This window comes from Tenrec ecaudatus, chromosome 1, assembly GCF_050624435.1.
Source record: "Tenrec ecaudatus isolate mTenEca1 chromosome 1, mTenEca1.hap1, whole genome shotgun sequence".
Lineage (NCBI taxonomy): Eukaryota > Metazoa > Chordata > Mammalia > Afrosoricida > Tenrecidae > Tenrec > Tenrec ecaudatus.
The window spans coordinates 157,810,596-157,831,807 of NC_134530.1; the positions used below are offsets into that span (position 1 = coordinate 157,810,596).

The following is a 21,212-nucleotide window of genomic DNA, read 5'->3' on the forward strand; positions in this document are numbered from 1 at the left end:
TGGGATTTTCACACGGAGTGGATTGTGAGCAACAGTGTGTGTGTGTGTAATAGAAATATGAAGGGTAAATTTTATTTTTAACTCACATATAATTTTTTCACCCCCCCCCCAAAACTCATGCCCCCAAACTCCTACTCTCATCACCCTCAACTCAAAACGGAGAAACCCTTTATCCTGTAAGACCCAGGCTGCCTTCCTCCTCAGAGTGGCTAATTTATGGGGCCATTTATGATTTACAAGAAGAAAAGGACTCCTTCCTGCCCTTGTTTCTCGAGATAAAGAACAGTGACCCCCAGTACCACCCTGCCGCATGCTTTATTTTCCAAAGATCTTGCATGCTCATCTTCTCTGGTCCCATCCATGCCCACTCCTGGTCCAGGGTCTCAGGTCTGGGCTCCCTAATGCCCGTTGAAGCCAGGCTCACACCCCACCTAGTGGCCACCCACCACCCACCACTGCCCGACGGAGTCTGGCAATCAGTGATGTTCCTGTTTCCTGAAAGAAGAAATTCAAGGATGAAATGGACATACTCCGGTAGCCTCTCTCTCCTCCCAGTCATGCCAAGAGGTTAAGAGGGACTTTATCTATCTGGGCTGGAGAGGCAGCCACCTGCATCGGGGTGCCAAGAAGAATGAGAGAATTGTTCTTGGAATGAACAAGTGGTATTCTCACCCTAGGGAACAGTAGTACTATCCCCCACCCCCCACCCCGGCCCCAGGCCTTAGGGAGTCGCCCAGCTCCTCATTTCGGTCTCCATCCCATGCAGGAGGCCTCTTCAATCCATCTGGTCACTGATTCCTGACTCTACCCAGTGAGTCTCACCCCACCACCTCACCTCCAAGGCCCTCTGCCTCCCCCAACTCCCCCAGGGCAGGCACCCTACGGGGTGAATCCAGATCAATGGAAACTTCCCTTCCCTTCCCAAGCCTTTTTTCCTCGAGTCCTTTCTCCCAAGCTCCTTCCCCCATGGCCCTCAACTCACAACTGAGAAACGCTGTGTCCCTCTGGGCCCAGGCTGCCTGGCTCCTCCTGCGTGCTGAGGATGCGCAGGAGGATTCTGTACACGTCCTGTTCCATGTAGCCCTGCAGGTGACAGGAAAGACAGGCCAGGAGAAGCTCTGTGAGATGAGGGGATGCCGTTTACTCCTACCACCCCTCCCCAAAGAGTATTCACCTAGACACTGAGTCCTAACGCTATAATAGGGACAAGAGCACCTGCTATATAGCACTGGCTCGATTCTTTGTCGTTATCAATCGCTAATAAAGGAACCAGGCAGGCACACCGCCTTCCTTGGTGAGGGATAAGTTGGCTTAGGAAACAATGGAGGAAGGGGTAAGGGGAAAGAGGAAGTCTTTGGAAGAGGTCAGGAAATTGAAAAGGAGCAGCAAATACTGCTCCCCCAACAGCCTCATGCACGACGTCTCTTGCTATCCGGACACCTGGCGCAGGGGTAGCTAAAGTCCACCTCTCTAAGAAGGGACAAGTCTGTTCACATACGTGTGAGGACCCCAACTACAGTCCCAGGCCAGCGCTCTGTCTCTGCCTGCCCCATGCTCACCCGAGCAGCGTTCAGCAGATGACTCCTGTAAGTGGAGATGGTCTCTTCATGGTTCTTGTGAGAATCCTGGCAGTGAGCAGCAGCGGGAGGTCACGCGCTGGCTTTCCCACCTTCCCCCCATCCCGCACACAAGGAACTCTAAGGTGAGGCGCAGTGAAGCGAGGCCAGGTGGGCTCCCGGGCTGCATGGCTGGGGTAGCCAGGCCACCACCTAGCTGGCCCTGGGTAATTCTCAGAACCCCTCCCGCATGCACCTCACTGCTCGCCCTTTTCTCCTGTCGCGCCCGTTTCCTCGAGGGCCGAACGTACCTGCAGCTGTCCGGCAAGGCGGGCGTTTTCTCCCCGCACGGCTAGGACCTCCTCTGAAAGCTGCTCCAGCTTCTTCAACAGGTCCTTGATCTGAGGCCCAGAGGAAAGGACAGGAAGGCTCGGAGCCAGGCACTTCCCAGCCCAAGTCCCACCGAGGCTCAGGGCTGCAGCCTGCTTCCTCACACACATATTCATTAGTATCTCATGCTCAAGGCGGTTCTTGGAGGCAAGTACTATTACGCCCATTTTATAGATAAGGAGCTCGGGCTAATTAATTTATCCCCAAAGCACACCGCTCATAAAGGATGAGATCATGCTTTGAACCAAGACCTCTTTGACCCAAGGGCCACGTTCTTAACTTCGCGCTGGATCTTAATCTGCTTCTGCCTGCTGACCACTGCGGAAAACGAGGAGCCAGCGTGGTTAGTGAGCTTGTGGCATAAATGCAGTTTGTGATAACCAGCAGCAATAGCAACACATGGTTGTGGGAATGAGGACAACAGCTAACTTTAGGATATGGAGTTCACGCCGAGTCACAATGACTCTATAGGACAGAGTGGAGCTGCTCCAGAGGGTTCCCAAGGCTGTAAATCAGTGGTTCTCAACCTGTGGGTCGTTACCCCTTTGGGGGTTGCCTAAGACCATTGGAAAACACATGTTTCCAATGATCTTAGGAACTGAGACACCTCTCCTCTATCCGTCTCCAGGCGGGTCCGCCCAGCGTGGAGACTGTTACCCACGCTTAGGGGGAGGGGTGGTAGGAGTAAACAGCATCCCCTCATCTCACAGAGCTTCTCCCAGGTCCTGTTTTTCATCTCCTGGCCTTTCTTTCCTGTCACCTGCAGGGCTACATGCTTCAAGACAAGATTTCATTTATTTGTCATTAGAAATAAATGATTCACAATACAGAATTACATATTGTTTTTGTGATTCATCACTATGCTTTAGTTACGTTCAATTGGTAACAGTGAAACTACATCCTGCGTATCAGATATTCACATTACGATTCATAACAGTAGCAAAATGACAGTGATGAAGTAGCAGCGAAAATCATTTGATGGTTGGGGGTCACCACCACAAGAGGCACTGTATGAAAGGGTCACGGATCTCAGCGTGAGGAAGGCTGAGACCCGCTGCCGTAAATCCACACAGCAACAGACTGCTCTGTCTCTTCCATGCGGAGTTGCTGCTGGGCTTGAACAACCCTTCTTGAACTAGCAATCAAACTCTCCACCGCTCACAACGCTGCCGGGGCTCCCAATCTTCACACGAACCCCACTCGCATCCCCACTTAAAAGATGAGGAAATGGAGGTCTTGAAGTGTTAAATAACCCACCCCAGATTGGACAACCAGGACATTTTGAAGCTAAAATCTAGTGTCAGCCGATCTCAGTGCAGGGATCACGTCCCTAAACACTACGGCTTCTCTCCCTCCTGCCCTCTTTGTAAGCACATAAGTCTTCCTTTGTGTCAGTAACCCACCCCACTGATCCTGATCCCACCCAACAGCCCTTCCAGTTTTATTAGCCCGGATCTCTGTAAGACTTGGGAGGCATTCCACTCCTGTACAGATTTGCACTCATCCTCTGAACCCCCGGGCTGCTCGATGCACAGAGTCTGAATTATTTTTGGATGTCTGACCCTCCTATTTCCTAGTCATTGTAGACTTTTGCCGGGTAGACACACTTCAGTCAACACTCTGAGCCTATCATTTCACAGGTGCATGCATAACACAACACACGCTCAATGTCACTGGGTCGGTAACTCTTTATGGGAGTAGAAAGCCCCATCTTTCTTCCCCCGGAGTGGCTGCTGGTTTCGAACTGAGGACCTTGAGGATCACAGCCCAACCTGTCACTGCTGCCATCCAGGCTCGCGTTTCACAGGGAGGTCTCCAATTACTATCTGCATTCTTAAATTATTTGGAATTCATAAACCATCCCTCTCAGCAGCAGTGCCATAAATAGATCCACATTGGATTTTAGAGCCACTGGTAGGGAACTTGAGCATCTATCCCAGTAGAGACCACTAAGGGAAATACTGGCTCATGGGAACCTTTGGTTGACATTGAAGCGAGAGGGGGGCCCACAGCGGCTCAATCTATTCTTTTGCCCCATCAGTCCCTGAGAGGCTGCCCCCAAAGGCCAGGAATGCAGGCAGCCCACCACAAGGTGAGCTGGCTTTCCCGGAGCACAGGCTATCGAAGTCAAAAGCCTTATAGCCCACGAAGCTCCTTCTGAGCCCCGCGCCCCCATTTTCAGTACCCAAGTCCCTTGTCTCCTATGTGTCTCATCTTACCCCGGGCCGCCCAGCTTGGGGCTACTGGTCGGACTAACCCACAGGTGAGTTCAGACCGCAGGGTCCCCAAACCACAGAAGCCCCCACCCCCACCCCACCCCCGGCTGCCTGGCCACGCACCTTGGCCTCCTTGTCCCGGCAAGCCTCGAAGAGCTGCTCCATCCTCTCCTTGAGCAGCTCCGTGGTCTTCTCGAACTGCTGCGAGCGCCCGCGCACCTCGCTGCTCTGGCGCTCCTGCTCGGCCGCCCGCGCCGCCAGGTCCCTGCCGCGCCGCCGCTCCTCGGCCACGGCCTCGCGGAGGCGCGCCGTCTCGCGGCAGGCCGCGTTGTACTTCTCCAGCAGCGCCTTCAGCTCCTGGCCCCAGGCCTGGGCCTGCGCCACCAGCGACGCGCGCGTCTTCTCGTGCTGCCGCAGGCTGGCCGCCTCCCGCGCCCGCAGCTCGGCCACCTCTTCGGTGGCCTGGTAGAGCAGCTGCTTCAGCTTGCCGATCTCCTGGCTCTTGCCGCCCATCGAGGCCTGCACGGCGCGCAGCTCCACCTCCAGCTTCCCCAGGTCTTGCTCCAGAGCGGCCACTTGGGGGGCTGCTGGCACCGTGGGGGTCTCTGCCCCGCCACTTCGGGCCTGGGTCCCCCGCAGCTGCTGGTTTTCCGCCTCCAGGTGAGTCAGCACCTTCTGGGCCTCGCGGTGCTTGTCCACGAGGGTGCTGATGCAGGACTGCAGCGCCTCCAGGGGCTCCCCGGGCGCCCCGGGGCCCGCCAGGTCTGGGGGCAGGCACTCCCACAGCCCCCGGAGGCCACTGCTCTGGGAGGCCAGCCGCTTCCGCAGCTTCTCCGTGGCCTCCTTCTCCGTGGCCAGCTCCTCCGTCAGGCGGCCCACGCTCCCCCGCAGCTGCTGCAGCTGCACCTGCGCCTCGGGCTTGGGCACGAACTCGCGATGCAGCCGCTGGCTCAGGGTCTGCAGCTCCCCCTGCAAGCGCTGCCGCTCCCGGCCCAGCTCGCCCAGCTCCTCCAGCAGGTTACTGTTGCTGAGCCTCAGGGTGGACACCTCCTTCTCCAGCTGGCCCTGGGGCAGGCCCGATGCTGGGGCCTGTTCCCCACCAGGGGCTCCGAGAGGCTCTCCCCGGGCTGCCGCAGGGGCTGTCTTCCCCTTCCCTTCCTCCCTTTTGGCGACGCTCCCCGGGGCTGCTTGCGGGGTTTCCTCTCTGGGCTCCTGGACAGGGGTCTCAGGCTTCACCTGTAGCCCTGCCTTTGCTCTATCCAATCTCACCAGCACCTTTTCCAACCTGGCCTCCATCTTCTCCCAGGCAGCTGCGGCAGCCTCAGCCCGGGGTGTCCCCAGGGCTCCCTCCAGGACCGGTCTGGACAAAGCTCCCCGGGCAGCGTCCTTTTCTCGCCACACGGCAGCCAGCTCCTCTCGGAGTTGTAGCAGGAGCTGGTTCATGGCTAAGGGGCCCACTGGTTCGAACACAGTGCCTACTGGTTCAGCCCCCGGGGCTGGAGGCCTCTCCTTCTGGTCAGCACACAGTGGGTCAGTATGCTTGGGGTCAAGGGGCTGTCCCGAACTGGTGGCGACTTGCTGTCTGGTCGCCTTTCCAACGCTCTCAGACCTTGGGTTCCGTGGCAGCCCCTGCTCTTCAGGCTGAGGCTTTCCATGGTCTTTGTGTTGGGTTTCTCCTGGGGTTAAATCTTGGACCTTCTTAGGAGTCAGTGCTGAGTTTACTGCGGCCACCTGCTGTTGCTTCTTTAGCTCTTGAATGCGCTCAGCCAGCAGGTCTAGGGGACAACCCTGCTCCATTCCGTCCCCTCCAGGCCGGAGGTCAGAGCCGTGCCTTCCCGGGGCTCCAGGTTCTTGGGATAGGAGGAGCCCCAGCTCCTGGACCTGCTCTCGAATCTGGTTCTCCAAACCCAGGTAGGCCGCAGCCCGAGCCTTACATTCTTCTGTTTTTCGCACCAGCTCCTGCTCCAACTGAGAAACTCTCCTCCGCTCCTCTTCACACTTCCGTCTCCACTCGTCTGAACACGGGTCCTCGTCCTCCTCTTCCCCCTGCTCCTCCTCAGGCTCTGCTCTCCATGAGCTCTTAGGTGGAGAGCCCACCTGGGGCTCAGACGGAGAGGTCTGTGTAGAGAACAGAACAGCGAGGTGAGCGTGGCAGCTTTCTTCCTACTCCTCAACATTCTCGCTGTTGACAAGGCTTGCTGCCTGGGAGATGACCCAGGAGAGGGACGTAAAAGGGGAAAGCACTTACCTGGGAAGCAAGATCTGGATGTTGAACAAGCCCCTTACCTGTAAGAAAAGACATGGGAGGAGTGAGAGAGCAGATAGGCCCTGCGCTGTTGCGTCTAGCCTATACCTGTCTTCAGTCTTGCTCAGTGACTTCTTGGTGGCAGGAGGTACCCATGTTCAAAGGGCCTCGAACTGTCCAGGAACCTTGGTTTCCTATCCCAGAGATGGGCCAGCTCACTCTTTAGTTTCATCCATTCATTTAGTGGGCACCTATTATACATCAAGGGAGGAAGATGGGGCTTTCAACTCCCATCAACAGCGAGAGTCTTTGAAACTCATAGGAGCAGTCGACATCAACTCATGGCAGCAAGTTTGTTGCTTTGGGTGTTTAGTTGTATGTACCAAGCAGGAGCCCTGGTAGTATTGTGTTCACACGTTGAATTACTAACCATAAGGTCAGCAGTTCAAAACCACTAGCCGCTCCAGGGCTTTCTACTCCCCTAAGGAGTTACAAAACTCTCAAAAACAAGCTGACTGCCATGGAGTTGGTGCCAGTTCATCAGGGCCCTAGAAGACAGGATAGAACTGCCCCTGTGAGTTTCCAAGACTTCAGTGGTGGACCTGGGAAACTCACGGAGGCCATCGACCCGGCCTTGTAGGGTCAGGAGGCGTCGGCCTCAACTCCAACCCAAGGGAAAAAGGGGAAACTTTCTGCGTGTGTGAAGAGTTACAGTCTCGGGAAGCCACAGGGCAGTTCTCTGTCCTGGAGGGTCACGGTGAGTCAGAATGGACTGGATGGCAGTGAGGTTGGTTTTTATTACGTACCAGGTAGTGCTAGAGGCAGTTAGGGGGGGAGGGGAGGTCAGATGCTCACAGGCATCTTCCCTGGAAGCAGTCCCTGCCAGACTGCTGTCTCCCCACACCACAGGAGTGGGCCTGCGCCCTGCTGCTGGAGACAATGGATTAATGGTCCCTATCAGTTGAGCCAGGGAACAGGCCAAACTGATCTGTGGCATCCAAGGTTAGGCTGCCATCCTATACCTGGGATCCACCCATCTTGTCACATGTGTACCCCCAATCCTTCCTCTTCCACTTGTGTATATTTCCCTAGATGACCCCCTCATTACTGTATTACCTATAGCATGACCCCCTTCCTGTGATGTAGGTCCTCACTGTAATTAGGGGGCTTGCATGTCCCCAGAGAATATAAAAGGCCTGGGCTAGCATTAAAGTCTCTCTCTCTCCCTCCACGTGGCCACCAAGCGGGGCTGAGGTGAGCTTGCTACCATGAATCGTGTCTGACTCCATTTATTTCAATACTTCTCTTCTGTCTCTCATGCTCTCTATGACTTTACTACGATCTTTACTTATTATCGGTGTACAATTGCACCACCGGACCCGTAATAATGTGTTGGGGACTGGTTTCCCCTGACAGCAGTGGACTCCCAGCTCAAAGGACCTGTAATCTGCAGGGTTTTTAGTCCGGTAGAGGAGTGACTGACCCACCAATCACACAAAGACATAAAATTACAACGAGGACATGCTTGCCGTCGCACTGGCTAGAGTTGTCCTCTGAGACAAGAGTGCCCTAGGAATTTTGTGACTATGCCTTTGGGAATCTGTGGTCATCTCATAACAGTAGCAATAAATCAGTGAACTCTCCACTAAGGTGACAATTATTTGTCACCTGGAACATTTCCATGGGAACACACGAGATTCTAAGACACTTCCTTGGGTCTAAGGCTAGGGAGAAGACACCTGGAGCCACAAAAGGGAGTCCGCTGTACCTCTCCGCCGCCGCCGGTTCACGGCCTGCCGCAGCAGCCTGCACAGTGTCTTGTCCTGCGTGTGCAGTGCATAATGCAAGGCGTCGTGCCCCGAGCTGTCCACCGCTCCCGCGTCTGCTCCGTGGCTCAGGAGCAGCTCAGCAACTTCCGCACTGCCTTTCTCACAAGCCAGGATCAGAGCTGATCTGCGGGTTTGGACAAATCTGAGCTTTTTCCGCTGGAGTCCAGGCATTCCTGTTCCAGAAATTGCACTCCCAAGGCCAGTTTTCACTTCGTGGGGTCTGGAGAGCAACTGCCCAGCACCACCCAATGACAAAGCATTAGAGGAGACCAGAAGTTTCCAAAAGCTTTCCTTAGACCTGCAGTAGGTCAGAATCATGGGGTCACCTGGAAAGACTCCGTTTTTAAAATCTGCTTTATATGTTCAAAGGCCCTCCTGTAGCAAAGCTAGTTATGAGTTGGGCTGCTAACTGCAAGATCAGCATTTCGAAGCCACCAGACGGTCTGTGGGAGAAGGATGAGGCTTTCTGCTCCCTTACAGAGTTACAGTGTCAGCAACCCACAGGGGCAGTTCTGCCCTACCCTATAGGGCTGCTGTGAATCAGATCACCTTGGTGGCAGGGAGTTTGAGTTTGGGAATTATATCTGCTGCAGTTTTTAATTAGGAAAACAAAGGGTTCCACGGCGCAGAAGGAAGGTTAAAAACTAGTACATCAAGCCAATGGCTCCAGGGATGCGGATTTTATTTCTGGGGTCACCTGTGGGAGGAGGATGGTGTAAAGTATAAGGAACATGCCCTCAACTCCCCATGAGAGATCAGCACAGCTGGGGGCCGAGGGTTTCAGAGTCACCACTAAGGAGGAAGGAGGTGCCCCTCAGCACAGAGCTCCGCAGCCCGGATACAGGCCCCTCTTGTTTTATGGCGCTTTGTTTTAGGAAGCCTTGCCGATGTGCTTTGCACAAATTAAAGTTTTGTGGCCACCCTGCGGTCAGCGAATCTGCCGGCCACATTTTCCCAGCCGTGTATGCTCACTTCGTGTCTCTGTGTCACGTGTGGGTCATGCTCACAATATTCCAAACGCCTTCGTAGAGCACAGTATAGTGTGAGCATAATTTTAACATGTACCGGGGAACAGCAGCAGCAACAAAAAAGCTTGAGACTGGGGTTATTGAGATGTCCACTCTGCCGCAACGGGCTGCAAGTGATTCTGCGCCATCTCTGCACTGCGCTGAGGACCCATGCACACTGCACGCCTGTGTAAGTTGACTGAGGTCTGGAAATGGAGGCGAGAAGTGGGGGGGGGCTCACTTGTCATCCTTGTCTAGGACATTAACGCGGGCTCCTCTCTGCAGCAGTTGGGAGCAGATAGCTGCATGACCACCCAGCGAGGCAATCATCAGGGGGGTCCGTCCATCCTGCACAGAACGTGGGAAGAGGCTGTGTGAGAAGTCACGGGAAGCCAGGGCTTGATACCATCCCTACCAACTCCCCTCTCCCCCGCCTCTCCAGGAAAAATCCAAAGGCCTGTTCCTGGGGCTAAACATTCTCTTTCTGAAGACAATAGCTCTTGGAGGACCAGACCCAGCGGCCCCTCATGAGAAAGAGGAGGGCAGTTGGGGCAGGAAGAGGAGGAGAATGGTACCATCTAGCCCCGGGCCATGACCTTTGGCCAGTCAAAGCCAGAGAGAGCAGCACCCACCCGTCTCCACTCACATTATCCAGGACATCCAGGAAGGCTTCGTGGTCACACAGCAGGAGCACGCTGGAGGCACAGCCAGAGGAGGCTGGGAAAGGTGAGGGGGTGCTTGGGTTAAGGTAGACTCAGGAAAGACACCTGCTCAGACCAAGACAGCATCCCCCGTGACCAATTCAGCTGTCACCTCCTGCCTGCCCTTCCCTCCACATACGAGCATCCGCCATCCTTCCCACCCAGCAGTGCGGTTCCAGCCAGGCCCCGGGACACACCTGCCCAGTGCAGCGGACTTCGGTTGTCTGCATCCACAGCATCTTCATTGGCACCATGCTGCAGTCACAAAGGGAAGCGCATGGAGTTCCATGTGGACACATGCCCGTCCTAGGCCTCCTGCTGGGTCATCATCAACTCTCACGTAATACGGGAAAGGGAAGCAGGGTCATCACACCTGGGAAGGCCAGCTCTGAGACAGGTCTATCTAACCCATTCCTGGTAGATTATAAAACCCCAAGCCAAACTCAATGCCGCCAGTCCATGCCGCATGCACAGTGATTCTGTGGGATACAGTGAACCTGGCCCTGTGGGTTTCCGAGACGGTAACTTTGTATGGGAGTAGAAAGCTCTATCTTTCTCCCGTGGAACGGGTGGTAGTTTTAAACTGCTGACCTTATGGTTAGCAGCCCAATGTGTAACCACTGTGCCATTGTGGCTTCTTAAGTCTTAGTCCCCATTCCCAAACCTGGGGTCTAAAGCAAAAAATCAGGTTACAAGTAAAGACAAGTATCAGGGGAAATGACAGCTGATCCCTGACTAATACTTTAGGATCATCACTGGGAAACGTGGAAAGGGCTGGGAAGAACAAAACAGGATCATTTGACCAATGGCCCATTAGGAGTAGTCTGCACCTTCTGACTTTTGAGGACTTAGCTATAAATTGTCCACAGGTCATGTCATATGCATATTTCTCCTCTAGGCTGCTACATAATAAACTCCTCAAAGTCACCTGGAAGGCTTTAGTTCCATTTGGACATCTCTGAACTCCGCCCAAGGATGAGGATATGAGGTGCAAGGTGTTGGTCTGTTAACTGAAAGGTTGCTGGGTTGGCCTCCGCAGCATGTTTAAGGGAGAAAGACAAGGCAGGCTGCTTCTGTAAAGATGCTCAGCCTTGGGAACCCGAGGGAGTCGCTCCACTCTGTCCTGTAGGGCTCTGTGAGTTGGGTCTGGTTAGCTTTGGCCCTCTTTCCAGAGTGCCTGGGTGGTAAATGGTTAAGGGGCTCATTACCAGCTGCAAGGGTGGTAGTGCCAATCCCCTCAGAAGTACCTTCAAAGGTCTGGTGATCTTCCAAAAGGTTATAGCCTTGAAAACCCTACGGGGTCACTACGAGTCAGAATCAACTAGATGGCAGCCCTCCTTCCACCTGCCCATCAACACAGCAGCTGGTCTCTGCAGTAGCTCTGCAAACGGTGGCACTTGGCATAGGCATGTTGACTGACTGCCAGACAACCTCTGGCAACTCCGCTTTGGTGCTCAAGGGCTGTACTGGGAATGCTGTCTGGTACATGCCCCCCCCCCCCCGCCAAATAAACCCACTGCTGTTAAGTGTCTTCTGACTCATAGCAACCCTACAGGGCAGAACAGAACTGACCCACAGAGTGTCCAAAGCTGTAAATCTTTATGGGAACAGATGTTCCCATAGACCAGTTGGTAGGTTTGGACCACTGACCTGCCAGTTAACAGTCAACACCCTCCTTAAACACAGCATCACCAAGGCTCCTTGTCTGCACACATCAAACCAAAGCCAAACTCATGGCTCTCGAATTGGTTTCAACACCTTATAGAGGGGTTATGAGACAATTAGTCTATACGAGAGCAGACAACCTCATCTCTCTCCCGCAAAGTAGCTGGTGAGTTTGAACTGCCAACCCAGCAAGGAAGAGCCCAAGCCCTAACCCACATTGCCAACACAACTCTGTTGTCTGGCACCTGGCAAACCAAACCACTTCCATCGAGTCAATTTGAATTCATGGCCACCCGATACGGCAGGGTAGCGTTGCCCCTGTGGGTTTCTGAGACTGTAACCCTTCATGTGCATAGAAAGTCTCATCTTTCTCCCAAGGGGTGGCTGGTGACTTCAAACTGCTGACCTTGAAGTTAGCAACCTAAAGTATAACCACTATGCCACCCAGGCTCCTTTGCCTGGCACATAGTAGGCGTTGAATAAGTGGTCATGAATAAACTATCATCAGTCCACTTATTGGGGATAAAGGGAGCGGAGTTGGCCAAGTGCTTGTGACTAAGACAAGGTTAGGGGATGGGGGCCCCCCCGCTCCTTCCCATTACAGGAAGAGTCTCAAGGGGCGGCTCTGACCTGCAGCAGGACCTTGACGCACTGTGGCTGGCAGGAGATGGTGGCCAAGTGCAGGGCGGAGCTTCCTGAAAAGGGACAGAGAGAGGGTGGGTGGGCGGGTGGGAGGGGGCCCTGTGCAAGCTGATGACTCACAGGGAGGGAAGGCATGAGACGCACAGATAATCAGAGGGAGATTAGAGAGAGGAGCTCTCAGCCACACGGGGGCCAGAAATTCCTGTTCCCCAATGCCTGGCACCTTAGGGTGGAGGTGGGAGGGGGGTGGGGTGTGTCCAGCTTACAGGGAGGGGAACCCCAGAAGGAATGCTAACCGAGACTTACTGGGGGGAGGGGAGACCCAGGGAGTAGAGTTGCCATGGCTGTGCTGAGTCCACTGCTGCCCTAAAGGGAGGCAGGAGGGAGGGCCTCGTGCTGGTCTTACTCACCATCCTCATTCTTGCTGTTGATGTCGGCCCCATTTGCCAGCAGTATCGTCAGACACTCTGTGAGGCCCTTGGAGGCTGCCAGATGAAACCTGCCAGAATCAGGGCCGAGAGGCCGAAGGATGAAAGGTCCAGGGGATGAGGCGTTGGAGAGTCTTAATCAGCTCTTCCCGCACTGCCTGCATCCCACCCCAAAGCCAGTCCCTTCAGCAGAGAGTCTGACTTCTGATAAAGTTAAGAGGAAGCTGGAGGTGAAGATAGAAGTGAGAGGTGCAGGTTTTACAAAATCTCGGCACCCATTTAAGCACGGGGCCAGAAAGGGCTGCCAGCGACCACCAAGGGCCAGCCAGAGCAGAGCCGAGGGCTGGCCGCTGGAAGGGTGACCTGGGCAGAGACCAGGGCTAGCATCCTCCCTCTAGTCAGGTGACTCCCATGGCTTCCACCTCACTCCTCGTTTCCCAAGCACACACACCCTCCCACTTAAGCAATGAAGAAACACTAGACTTGCTTTGATGGAGGGGTTGGTTCACTGTCCCTTTCATGTGCGTTTACATCCTTGTAGGATCAGCAGTGTCCCTTTGGGTCATGAGGTCGATGGAGGTCGGGGACAGGATCTACTTCCCTCACGGTGCACAGCTCTCGGTGCATGGTAAAAATTTATCTGTGGGCTTGGTAAGCAAATCTAGGGGACTCTGAAGCCATGGGCATTCTGTGCTCCTGCATCACATGGGCGTTTGGAGGTTCAAGGGGAGCCATCTACCAGGGCTGGGTTCTGGAGGACTGACTTACGGGGACTGGCCGTTCGAGTCCAGCTTGGTGGGTTGGGCTGACTTCCTAGAGGCCAGGGCAGCCACGCGTCCCACGTGCCCCCGCTGCACTGCCTCCAGCAGCTTCTGATCACGGCGGTTCCATCTCTCCACCTGGTCCAGAACCACAAATTGTGTGACGGTGGGGACGAGGGTAGCAGGGAGAAAGAGAAAGAGGGGGAAATGGGCAGGATGCCAAGCAAAGGAGGCGAGCCACCCTTCAGGGTTTCACAAGTCCCTTTCCAGCTTCTTACATGGGCTGCCAGCCGCTCCCAGGAGAGAGGCAGGGCCTTCCATGCCAGTGAAGAGTTGCAGTCTCTGAAACTCAGGGGCAGTTTTGCCCTGTCGAGTCCTCATGGACGTGATGGGAGGGAGTTTGGTTTTGGGTTAGGTGGGTCAACTCACCAGTCACCAGCTACTGCCAGTGATTGCCTACCCGGGGTCCAAAAAAGGTGCCTTGACTGAATTAAAAATCCTCTGAGCCGTGAATGCACAGGCTTTCAAGTTTCTTTCTAGCTTAATTAGGCCGGAGAGCTGTTAGGTGCCTGCCTCCTGAGCAGTCCCAATTGCTCCAGCCCTGGAGCCAGTGGAGCCACCTCATCTCTCCCATGGGCGCCCGTCGCCTCACGCCTCCCGTGCTGCTCGGCTGCTGGCCTGTAGCACAGCCTAGGAAGCCCGAGGGAGCAGTTCTGCTGCATCACACAGGGTCGGGATGGGTCTCCCCAGATTCGACAGCCGCAGCCTCAATTTGGGACACACGCCCAGACTCCGCATGTCCAGTTCCAGCCAGGAGGCCGTCTCTACCTCTTGGCTTCTGACCCCAGAAGTGGGAGGAGGAGCAGTTTCTGGTTCCCTGTCCCCTCTCCCTGCCCTTTAGCTAGTCTCCCTGCAACGCCCACTAGAGAGGGTTCTAGCTATTTATTCTTGGGGAGACAACTCCTTTCTCTCCTTTGTTCTCCCCTCCCCACCCGCCGAGTTTGAGTTTCTCTGGCAGGGAGCAGCTGTCCCCAGATGACAACCACACCTGGGCTGCATTGTTCCATCATTCCACCTTGAGCTTGGCTGGTGCTGAAGTAATTAGGGTAATTGAAGTGCACAGGGCCATGGAAAAAGGAGCTTTGCACAAAGAAAGTAAAAGCCACCCGGCTGACAACAGGAGAAAGCCTGGTTTGGCCCAGACAGGAAGAAGGGACATGAAGGTCTGGGATGGGCTGACAGGGTCCGAGAGGAATATGTGGCCGGCGGCCTGGCTTCGGGACCTGCCTGAGCTACTTTCTGAGCGGAATGACTTGGAGCCAGCCACTAAACACCTCTGCTTGTTTCCTTGTCTATAAAATGTGGGCAATAATCACTGCCTCCTCACGCTGTCGTAAAGGAGCTAATGTACACAGAATTCCTTGCAAACAGACAGGGCAGTCCTCCGACACGGCAGGAAGTGGTGGGGACCGGGGGCCCACACTGCGCCTTATGGGCGGTGATCCTCAGCAAGAAGGAGGCCGGGGGAGGAGACGGAGAAAAGTAGGGGCTCTGGAAGCCCAATAACTCATTTTCAAATACTGTTTATCTAGCCAAGACACATTATTCATCCACAACAGGAAAGTTTTTAAATGCCTGAGCCATAAAGTCATCCGGAGTAGATGGATTCTGAGGTCAGACTACGGTACTTGTAACTCCTCATAACTCTTTCGAGTGGCATTTCAATTAGCCTGTCCACATCCACGAAAGTCGTTAGGGATGAAAGTCGTATGTCTCTGTGGCAGAAGTTGAAGCACATTGAGGTTAGATAGCAGTCCTGGGTCAGACTACAAAATGATGGTAAAATTGGGATGAGAACCCAGGCCAACTGAGACCCAAGCCAAGTTCTCACTGTGGGACTGCACTATCCCGGCGCTGTGGAGCTAGTTCCTCAATGAACAGGCGGCTGCCTCCAAGGCAAAGCCGGCTACCTTCTCTCAGATGATGCTGCTTCCCTAGAGAACAGTCTCCAGGCAGAGTGGTTCTCCAGGGACAAAATAAGCAAATGACTCTTCCACATTCCAACAGCACCCATTATTTGGTACCCTCGGGGACCAGCTCATCGCTAGAAAAAGCAGACAGCTAGGACTACCCCTCCAGCTCAGGGCACAGCTGTCAGCCGACCTCTGCCTGAAGTTCTTTAAAATCCCGACTCTCACATTTTCTATCCCTACATGGAGGCAAGTAACAACTTCTCTAAGGAGCCCTCATGGTCCGGTGGTGAAGCCCCCGGCTGCTAACCCAAAGCCGGGCGGTTGGGCCCTACCAGCGCTCTGTTGGGGGAAGGCGTGGCAGACTGCTCCTGTACAGGGCACAGCCTTCCATTTATGGTTCAACTATTGGTCTCTCCCCACCAGAGCAAAACAAGAGACGAAAAGCACAGATTTGAGAGAACTGTTAGTCCAAAGGACTGATGGACCACATGAGTGGTTCTCCAAGACCCTGAAACCAGAAGAACTTGACAGTGCTCAGCTACCACTGCTGAGTGGTCTGCAAGGTGTAGAGTTGGGGAACGAGTGGAAGGAAACGCAAAGTAGTAAGAGACCAGGACTGCCGGTCTGATAGAGATTGGTGGAACTCCCAAGACGTTTCCTTAAATACCCTTCAAGATGGAAGCGGAACTCATCCCCAAGACTCAGCCAAATGATAGATCGGCCTGAAAGGTGAACAATAGCACCAGGAGGTACGGATTGATTAGAACGATCAACCACAAGAGCTCCAAGGGGGCGCCTGCGCCCAGGGATAAAGCCTAGAAGGCAGGAAGAAGGACAAATGCAATTGGCAGACACAGGGAGGAAGTAGGCATGCTCTTACATTGTGGGAGTTGTAATCATTGTTATGAATCAAAATGTGTATGAATTGTTGTGGGAAAAATAAACTTGCCCTGCATCCTTTCACCCAAATCATAATCAAGAGTTGTTAAAAAAAAAAAAAGCATTGCAGCCTTGGAAACTCTTTGCTGCCCTATAGTGAGGGACTTGACAGCAATGGCGACCACGTTGCTGACTCTGTTTCCCAATGACATGTTGTTAGTTGCCACCAAGTCGGCTCCGACTCACAGTGACCCTCTACAACAGAGCCAAGTCCAACAGAATGAAATGATGCAGCACAGTGTCTTCACACAGTAGGTACCAATAGATATTACGTCCATTCTTCCTCATTCCTAGTCTTTCAGGATACACTTTGGATGTGCCCAAGTCCAGAATTCCCAGTGAAGAGACTGGAAGGAAGGGACCTTGTCGATACCAGTCAATGACTAACCTACCCAAGTTCCTGTCTACGCCCTCATTATTCTGACAGGAGCTTAGAATGGGTGGAAATGGTCAGACCTCTGCAGAGACGGGGTGAAGGACACGGGAACGGCTCCAGATTCTGAGGATTGCCAGCAGTGCCTCAAGGGAGCAATCACCAAATTAATCAGCAGGCTCAAACACAGGGGCAACCTTTGCATTTCACTTGGCCAAGATTAGGGGCCTTTGGAGAATTGCTGCCTTTCCTTGTCTCCAGCTCTGTGCCTATGTGCACCCTCTCAAGATGAACGAGCAAAGAAAGACTACTAGGTGAAGGGGAACGGAAAGGCTGCCCTGGAGGAATTAGGAGTTGACTCTTCAAGTGTTTGCAAATGTAATGAATATTCCTCTAAAGTGGTCCAGGTCAACCGTCTACAGTGATTTCCTGGTCTACTCCCTACCTTGGCAAAGTTACCTGTGAGACATCCTCAAAGACAACCTTTAGCCGATGACATTACAAAGAGGTGATAGGAGCTGGGCTTTGTTTATTTGTTGGTTGGACTTCCTATATTCTGGATAACAGATGAATTTTAAAAACACCGCTGCTTTTTCAGTCTTCATTTCAGGCCCCGGGCGCAGGCTCTGAGCCCAGGTGGGAGCCAGGAAAGGGTTGATCTTCTCAGGCGGCTGGGGAGCCAGACTTTGGGAGTGACCAGGAAAACTGTTACTGTTTCCTATCAAATGGGTACAGGGTGGCTGGCCACTCAATGGATGGAGGAATTTATGATCCCAAGTGTGGGAGAGTTTCAAGAGGTAAAAATTTGCAATAGAAAATAGCCTATTCTCAAATTGTCTGGAACACCTGTCTGCATGAAGTCCGACAGCCCCCAGGATTAGAAAATCAGGAAGGATAAAATCATTTCCTCGTTCCTACGAAATATGCAGACTCCCCAAAACCCCTGAGAGGAAAGAGCAATGTGGAGGACTTTCGGAAACAAGGAAAAAGGACACACGAGTAAGAAAAGCATTAAGAAATGAAACCGTCTGCATGTCCCCAACATCGTTCGGTGACCGCCTCTTGACTGGTTGATGAATGTGTGGAAGCGAAGTGGAAAAGCAGATGTAAATGGGCCAAGAACAAGCCTCAACAGAGTCCCTGCTCTTGCCTCAGCGCTCACTGCAGGCTTCTGCCGCCTGCCCCTGCAGAGCAAGCAAAGGGAGCATTTCTCAAGACTGCTTAGCAATGGCATCCCTAAGTCAGACGGTTAGCTATTGCTAGGTGCCCTCTGGCCAGTCCTGCCACCTCGTGACCCTGTGCAGCACAGAAGGGCACACTACCTGGCCCCACGCCATGCTCACAATCCCACTGGTGCAGCCGCCGTGTCACCCCATCTCCCTGACGACCTTCCTCTTTTTCACGAACCTCTACTTTACCAAGCATGAAGGCTTTTCCCAGGGATCAGAAGTCAGGTTAGCATCAGCAATATTGCTAGATGTAGCTGGCTCATTCACTTCTCAATGAACCTCAGTCCCACCCTCCACAGATAAGAGCATCCCCAGGTAGGGGTCTCTCTTTAAGAGGTTTTCAGAGCAGACATGGCACCCTCCTTTGGCTGCTCCTCTTGTAATCTTTGTATTCTGTTCTGAGAGAGCTTGGTGAGTAGAGTGACTTCCTCGGAGAACCCTCAGGGTGAGTCTGTCCTAGCCGCTTCACTTCTCACCATCACCTCCCTCACCTCCAAGACGCAGAGAGCACAAGCCTTAGAGAACCCGGCAAGGCTTGGGGGTAGAGAAAGGCCCAGAGGGAAAGCAGAGAGAAGGTCTTGACTGGCCCAACAACCAGGCTGATGACCAGACACCGCAGTGAACTGGCTCGGGTAGATTCTGCAGGCAACTCACCCACTTCTCTGGGGAGTGGCCAGACAACTGTGTGTGGTGGCAGTGCCTGTCAGGCTGGCTGGACTGCAGGATCAACCCCCAGGGAGCAAGCAGGGGGAACTGAGATGGGGTGGGCATTGGGCAGGAAGGGGTGAGGTAGGAGGGAGGGACAGAAGAAGGCTACTGTTATGGGACCACCGACTGGAAAGAGGTTTGGAGCAATGTCTGCAGTGGGATCCAGGACAGGGAGAACTCTGAAGAACTAGGAGCAGGCACAGGGCTGGGAATGGCTGGACTGACAGCGAACAAGCACAGGGAGGGCAAGTTTTGGGAACAGAACAAGGCTGAAGATGGGACTGTGGAGCAGGGGCGGGGGACAGAGCTTGGGGTTGGGGATGGAACAGGTGCTGGGAGATGGTTTAGTACTGGGAAACCGAACAGAGCTAGGGGACAAAGCTTCCGGAGGAGGGAGAAGACGCAGGAAAACCTACTAGAAGTTGGAGTTGTCGGGGTTGGGAGGGCTGATATGGGCTAAAGGGAAAGAACCTTGGAGAGGGCAAATAAGCAGGTGAGTAAGAGGCGAGGGTGCAGGATCTTGAGGAAAGACCCGGGCTGGCGGGCTGCGTTGCAGGAGTGGAAGAGCTGGAGAGATCAATAAAGAGGAAGGCATTGGTGTACAAAGATGGGATTCAGGACTTTGGTCGCCACGGACATCAGATCCCAGTCCCGTTCCCATCCCTGCACAGCACCTACCGACACCTGTGAGCTGGAGCAGGAGAAGATGCGCTTCATGGCCAGAGCCAGGGCCACGGGGGGACGGGGACGCGTGGAGAGCGGGGCCACAGGTTCCCAAACCCACCAGACTCAGCCGAGAACCGGCGAGAGAAACAACTGTCAAAAGCAGAGCGGGCCCCGCCCCGCCCCGCCCCGGGCCCGCCTCGACCAATTAGAGGCGAGAACTCGAAGGCTGCGCCTAATACCCCGCCCCTCGCCCGGACCGGCCCCGCCCCTGCAGAGGCCCAAAACCCGCAGTCCTGGGCTGCGGCAGGGGCGGGGCCTCACGCCCCGCTCTGCCAATGAGAGAAGGGACCCGCGGGCTCCGGCCGAAGCTCCGCCCCGGCCCCGCCCCTCAGCCCCGGGCTGCGGCTCCGCCTCGGGCGGGCTCGGAGCCCGCGCGGCGCAGCCAGTCGGCGGAGGCCGGGTGCCCCGCGCTCTGCTCCGTGGGAGCGGGCCTCGCCTGCAGCTACTGGCGCGGGCGCTTGGGGACTGTGTCCACCGCGTTAGCGACTTCTGCTTCCTCGCCGGCACAAACGAGGCCGCTGCAGAGGGCAGTGCGGAACCGCCGGCGACGAGCGCTGAGCCCGGGAGAAAAGACCGGCGCAGCCCCCGACGGACGCGCTCCCGGCTAGAAAACGGCGGAGCGGGGAGGAGTGGACTCTGGTTTCTTTGTTTCCCGCGCGTCTCCGCTGAGAAGTCGTCTTCACGCCCGGCGCTGCTCCCAGCACTGCGGCAGTAGGCTGACCGGCGCGGCCGCGCGAACCCCGCAGCCAAGTCCACGTGGTCGGGCACTAAGGTCTTAGAACGCTTTACCCGGAGCTGAACCCGCGTTCCCCTCCGATTTCACCTCTCATACCTTCCCCAAGAGCCCACTACCCAAACCTTTCTAGACCCTGATGGCGCACTGGCTGAAGCGCCTGGCTGCGCGCCGCAAGGTGGACGGTTGTAAGGATGAAGCAGTCTGCCACCTGAAGATGCGGGTTTGGAAACCCCGTGGAGCAAGTCCTCTGTGACCTACGTGGTCTCCGAGGTGGGACTGACTCGGTGTCAACTGTGGTTGGTGATTTAAACTCCGCAGAATGCCTCTCGCACACTGGGTGGGCATCAGTCCATTTCTGTAAAGCTTCCCTTCAGCCCCACGCGCACCCCCAGGCGTACCATCCTGTGCGACAGAAGCTGTATGTGCCATGTTGGTCTGTAGGTTGTTTTCCCTACTCTGCTGGGCTCGCCGAGGGGTGCCGCCGCTGGTGACCTTTGGGTCAGCGTCACACTCATGGCAGTGCAGGAGGAAACACTGCCGGGTCTGCCCATCCCCACGACCCGTGGCTGAGCTCTATCGGGTGGACAGAGTTTAGGTCATAGATCGCCAGACTTTCCTTCCTGCTCCAGCTTGGTCTGAAAGCTACACTGAAGGGAGGAGTTGTGGTTTACATTGTTTCCATACCTGGTACATACCAGGTGCTTAGTGTTTGAGCGATCCATCCAGGGCAAGAAGGGATGGAGAAGGTGCAATAAGAAATACAGGGCTTGTTGTTGCGACAGTTTGCTTCTCAGCTGGCTCTGCACCAAAGAAAGGGGTAACAGGCTTCTTGAAATCTAGATTTAGAAATCTAGGTGTTAGAGAGCGCCTCCTGGAGTGGAGGGATGGAGATCTCTAAAGAACAAACCAAACCCAGCGGGCATGGAGTCAAGTCTGACTCAGTGACCCTACAAAAGTTTCCAAGGCTGTAGATCTTTACTGGAAGAGACAAAGCCAAATCAAACTCACTGCCATCGCAAGGTCCATTCCAACTCAGACAGACAGGGAAGGACGGCCCCTCAGTTTCGAGACGGTACCTCTTTAAGGAG

General features: G+C 54.6%; 1 protein-coding gene across 1 annotated transcript; it reads right to left on the bottom strand.

Annotated features, from left to right (window-relative positions):
• Positions 1-978: 978 nt before the first annotated feature.
• ANKRD35 (ankyrin repeat domain 35) lies at positions 979-19,441 on the bottom strand. The gene is made up of 13 exons (XM_075540567.1): positions 19,341-19,441; positions 13,448-13,578; positions 12,662-12,750; positions 12,240-12,304; positions 10,142-10,199; positions 9,890-9,960; positions 9,485-9,591; positions 8,176-8,360; positions 6,411-6,448; positions 4,286-6,280; positions 1,868-1,957; positions 1,560-1,625; positions 979-1,083 (listed from the first exon to the last, which is right to left on the bottom strand). Exons 1-13 carry the CDS (start codon positions 19,377-19,379, stop codon positions 979-981), a joined length of 3,039 nt encoding a protein of 1,012 aa, XP_075396682.1. The 5' UTR covers positions 19,380-19,441.
• Between the last annotated feature and the right edge of the window lie 1,771 nt (positions 19,442-21,212).

Bases quoted from the DNA above. Each gene is read 5' to 3' on its own strand.
- ANKRD35 (XM_075540567.1), bottom strand. From the start codon at position 19,379: ATGAAGCGCATCTTCTCCTGCTCCAGCTCACAGGTGTCG. The intron at 6,449-8,175 runs GTACAGCGGACT...CTTTTCTTACAG, and splicing joins GAACCGGCGGCGGCGGAGAG to GTAAGGGGCTTGTTCAACAT. The intron at 1,084-1,559 runs GTGAGCATGGGG...TGTCACCTGCAG, and splicing joins ATCTGCTGAACGCTGCTCGG to GGCTACATGGAACAGGACGT.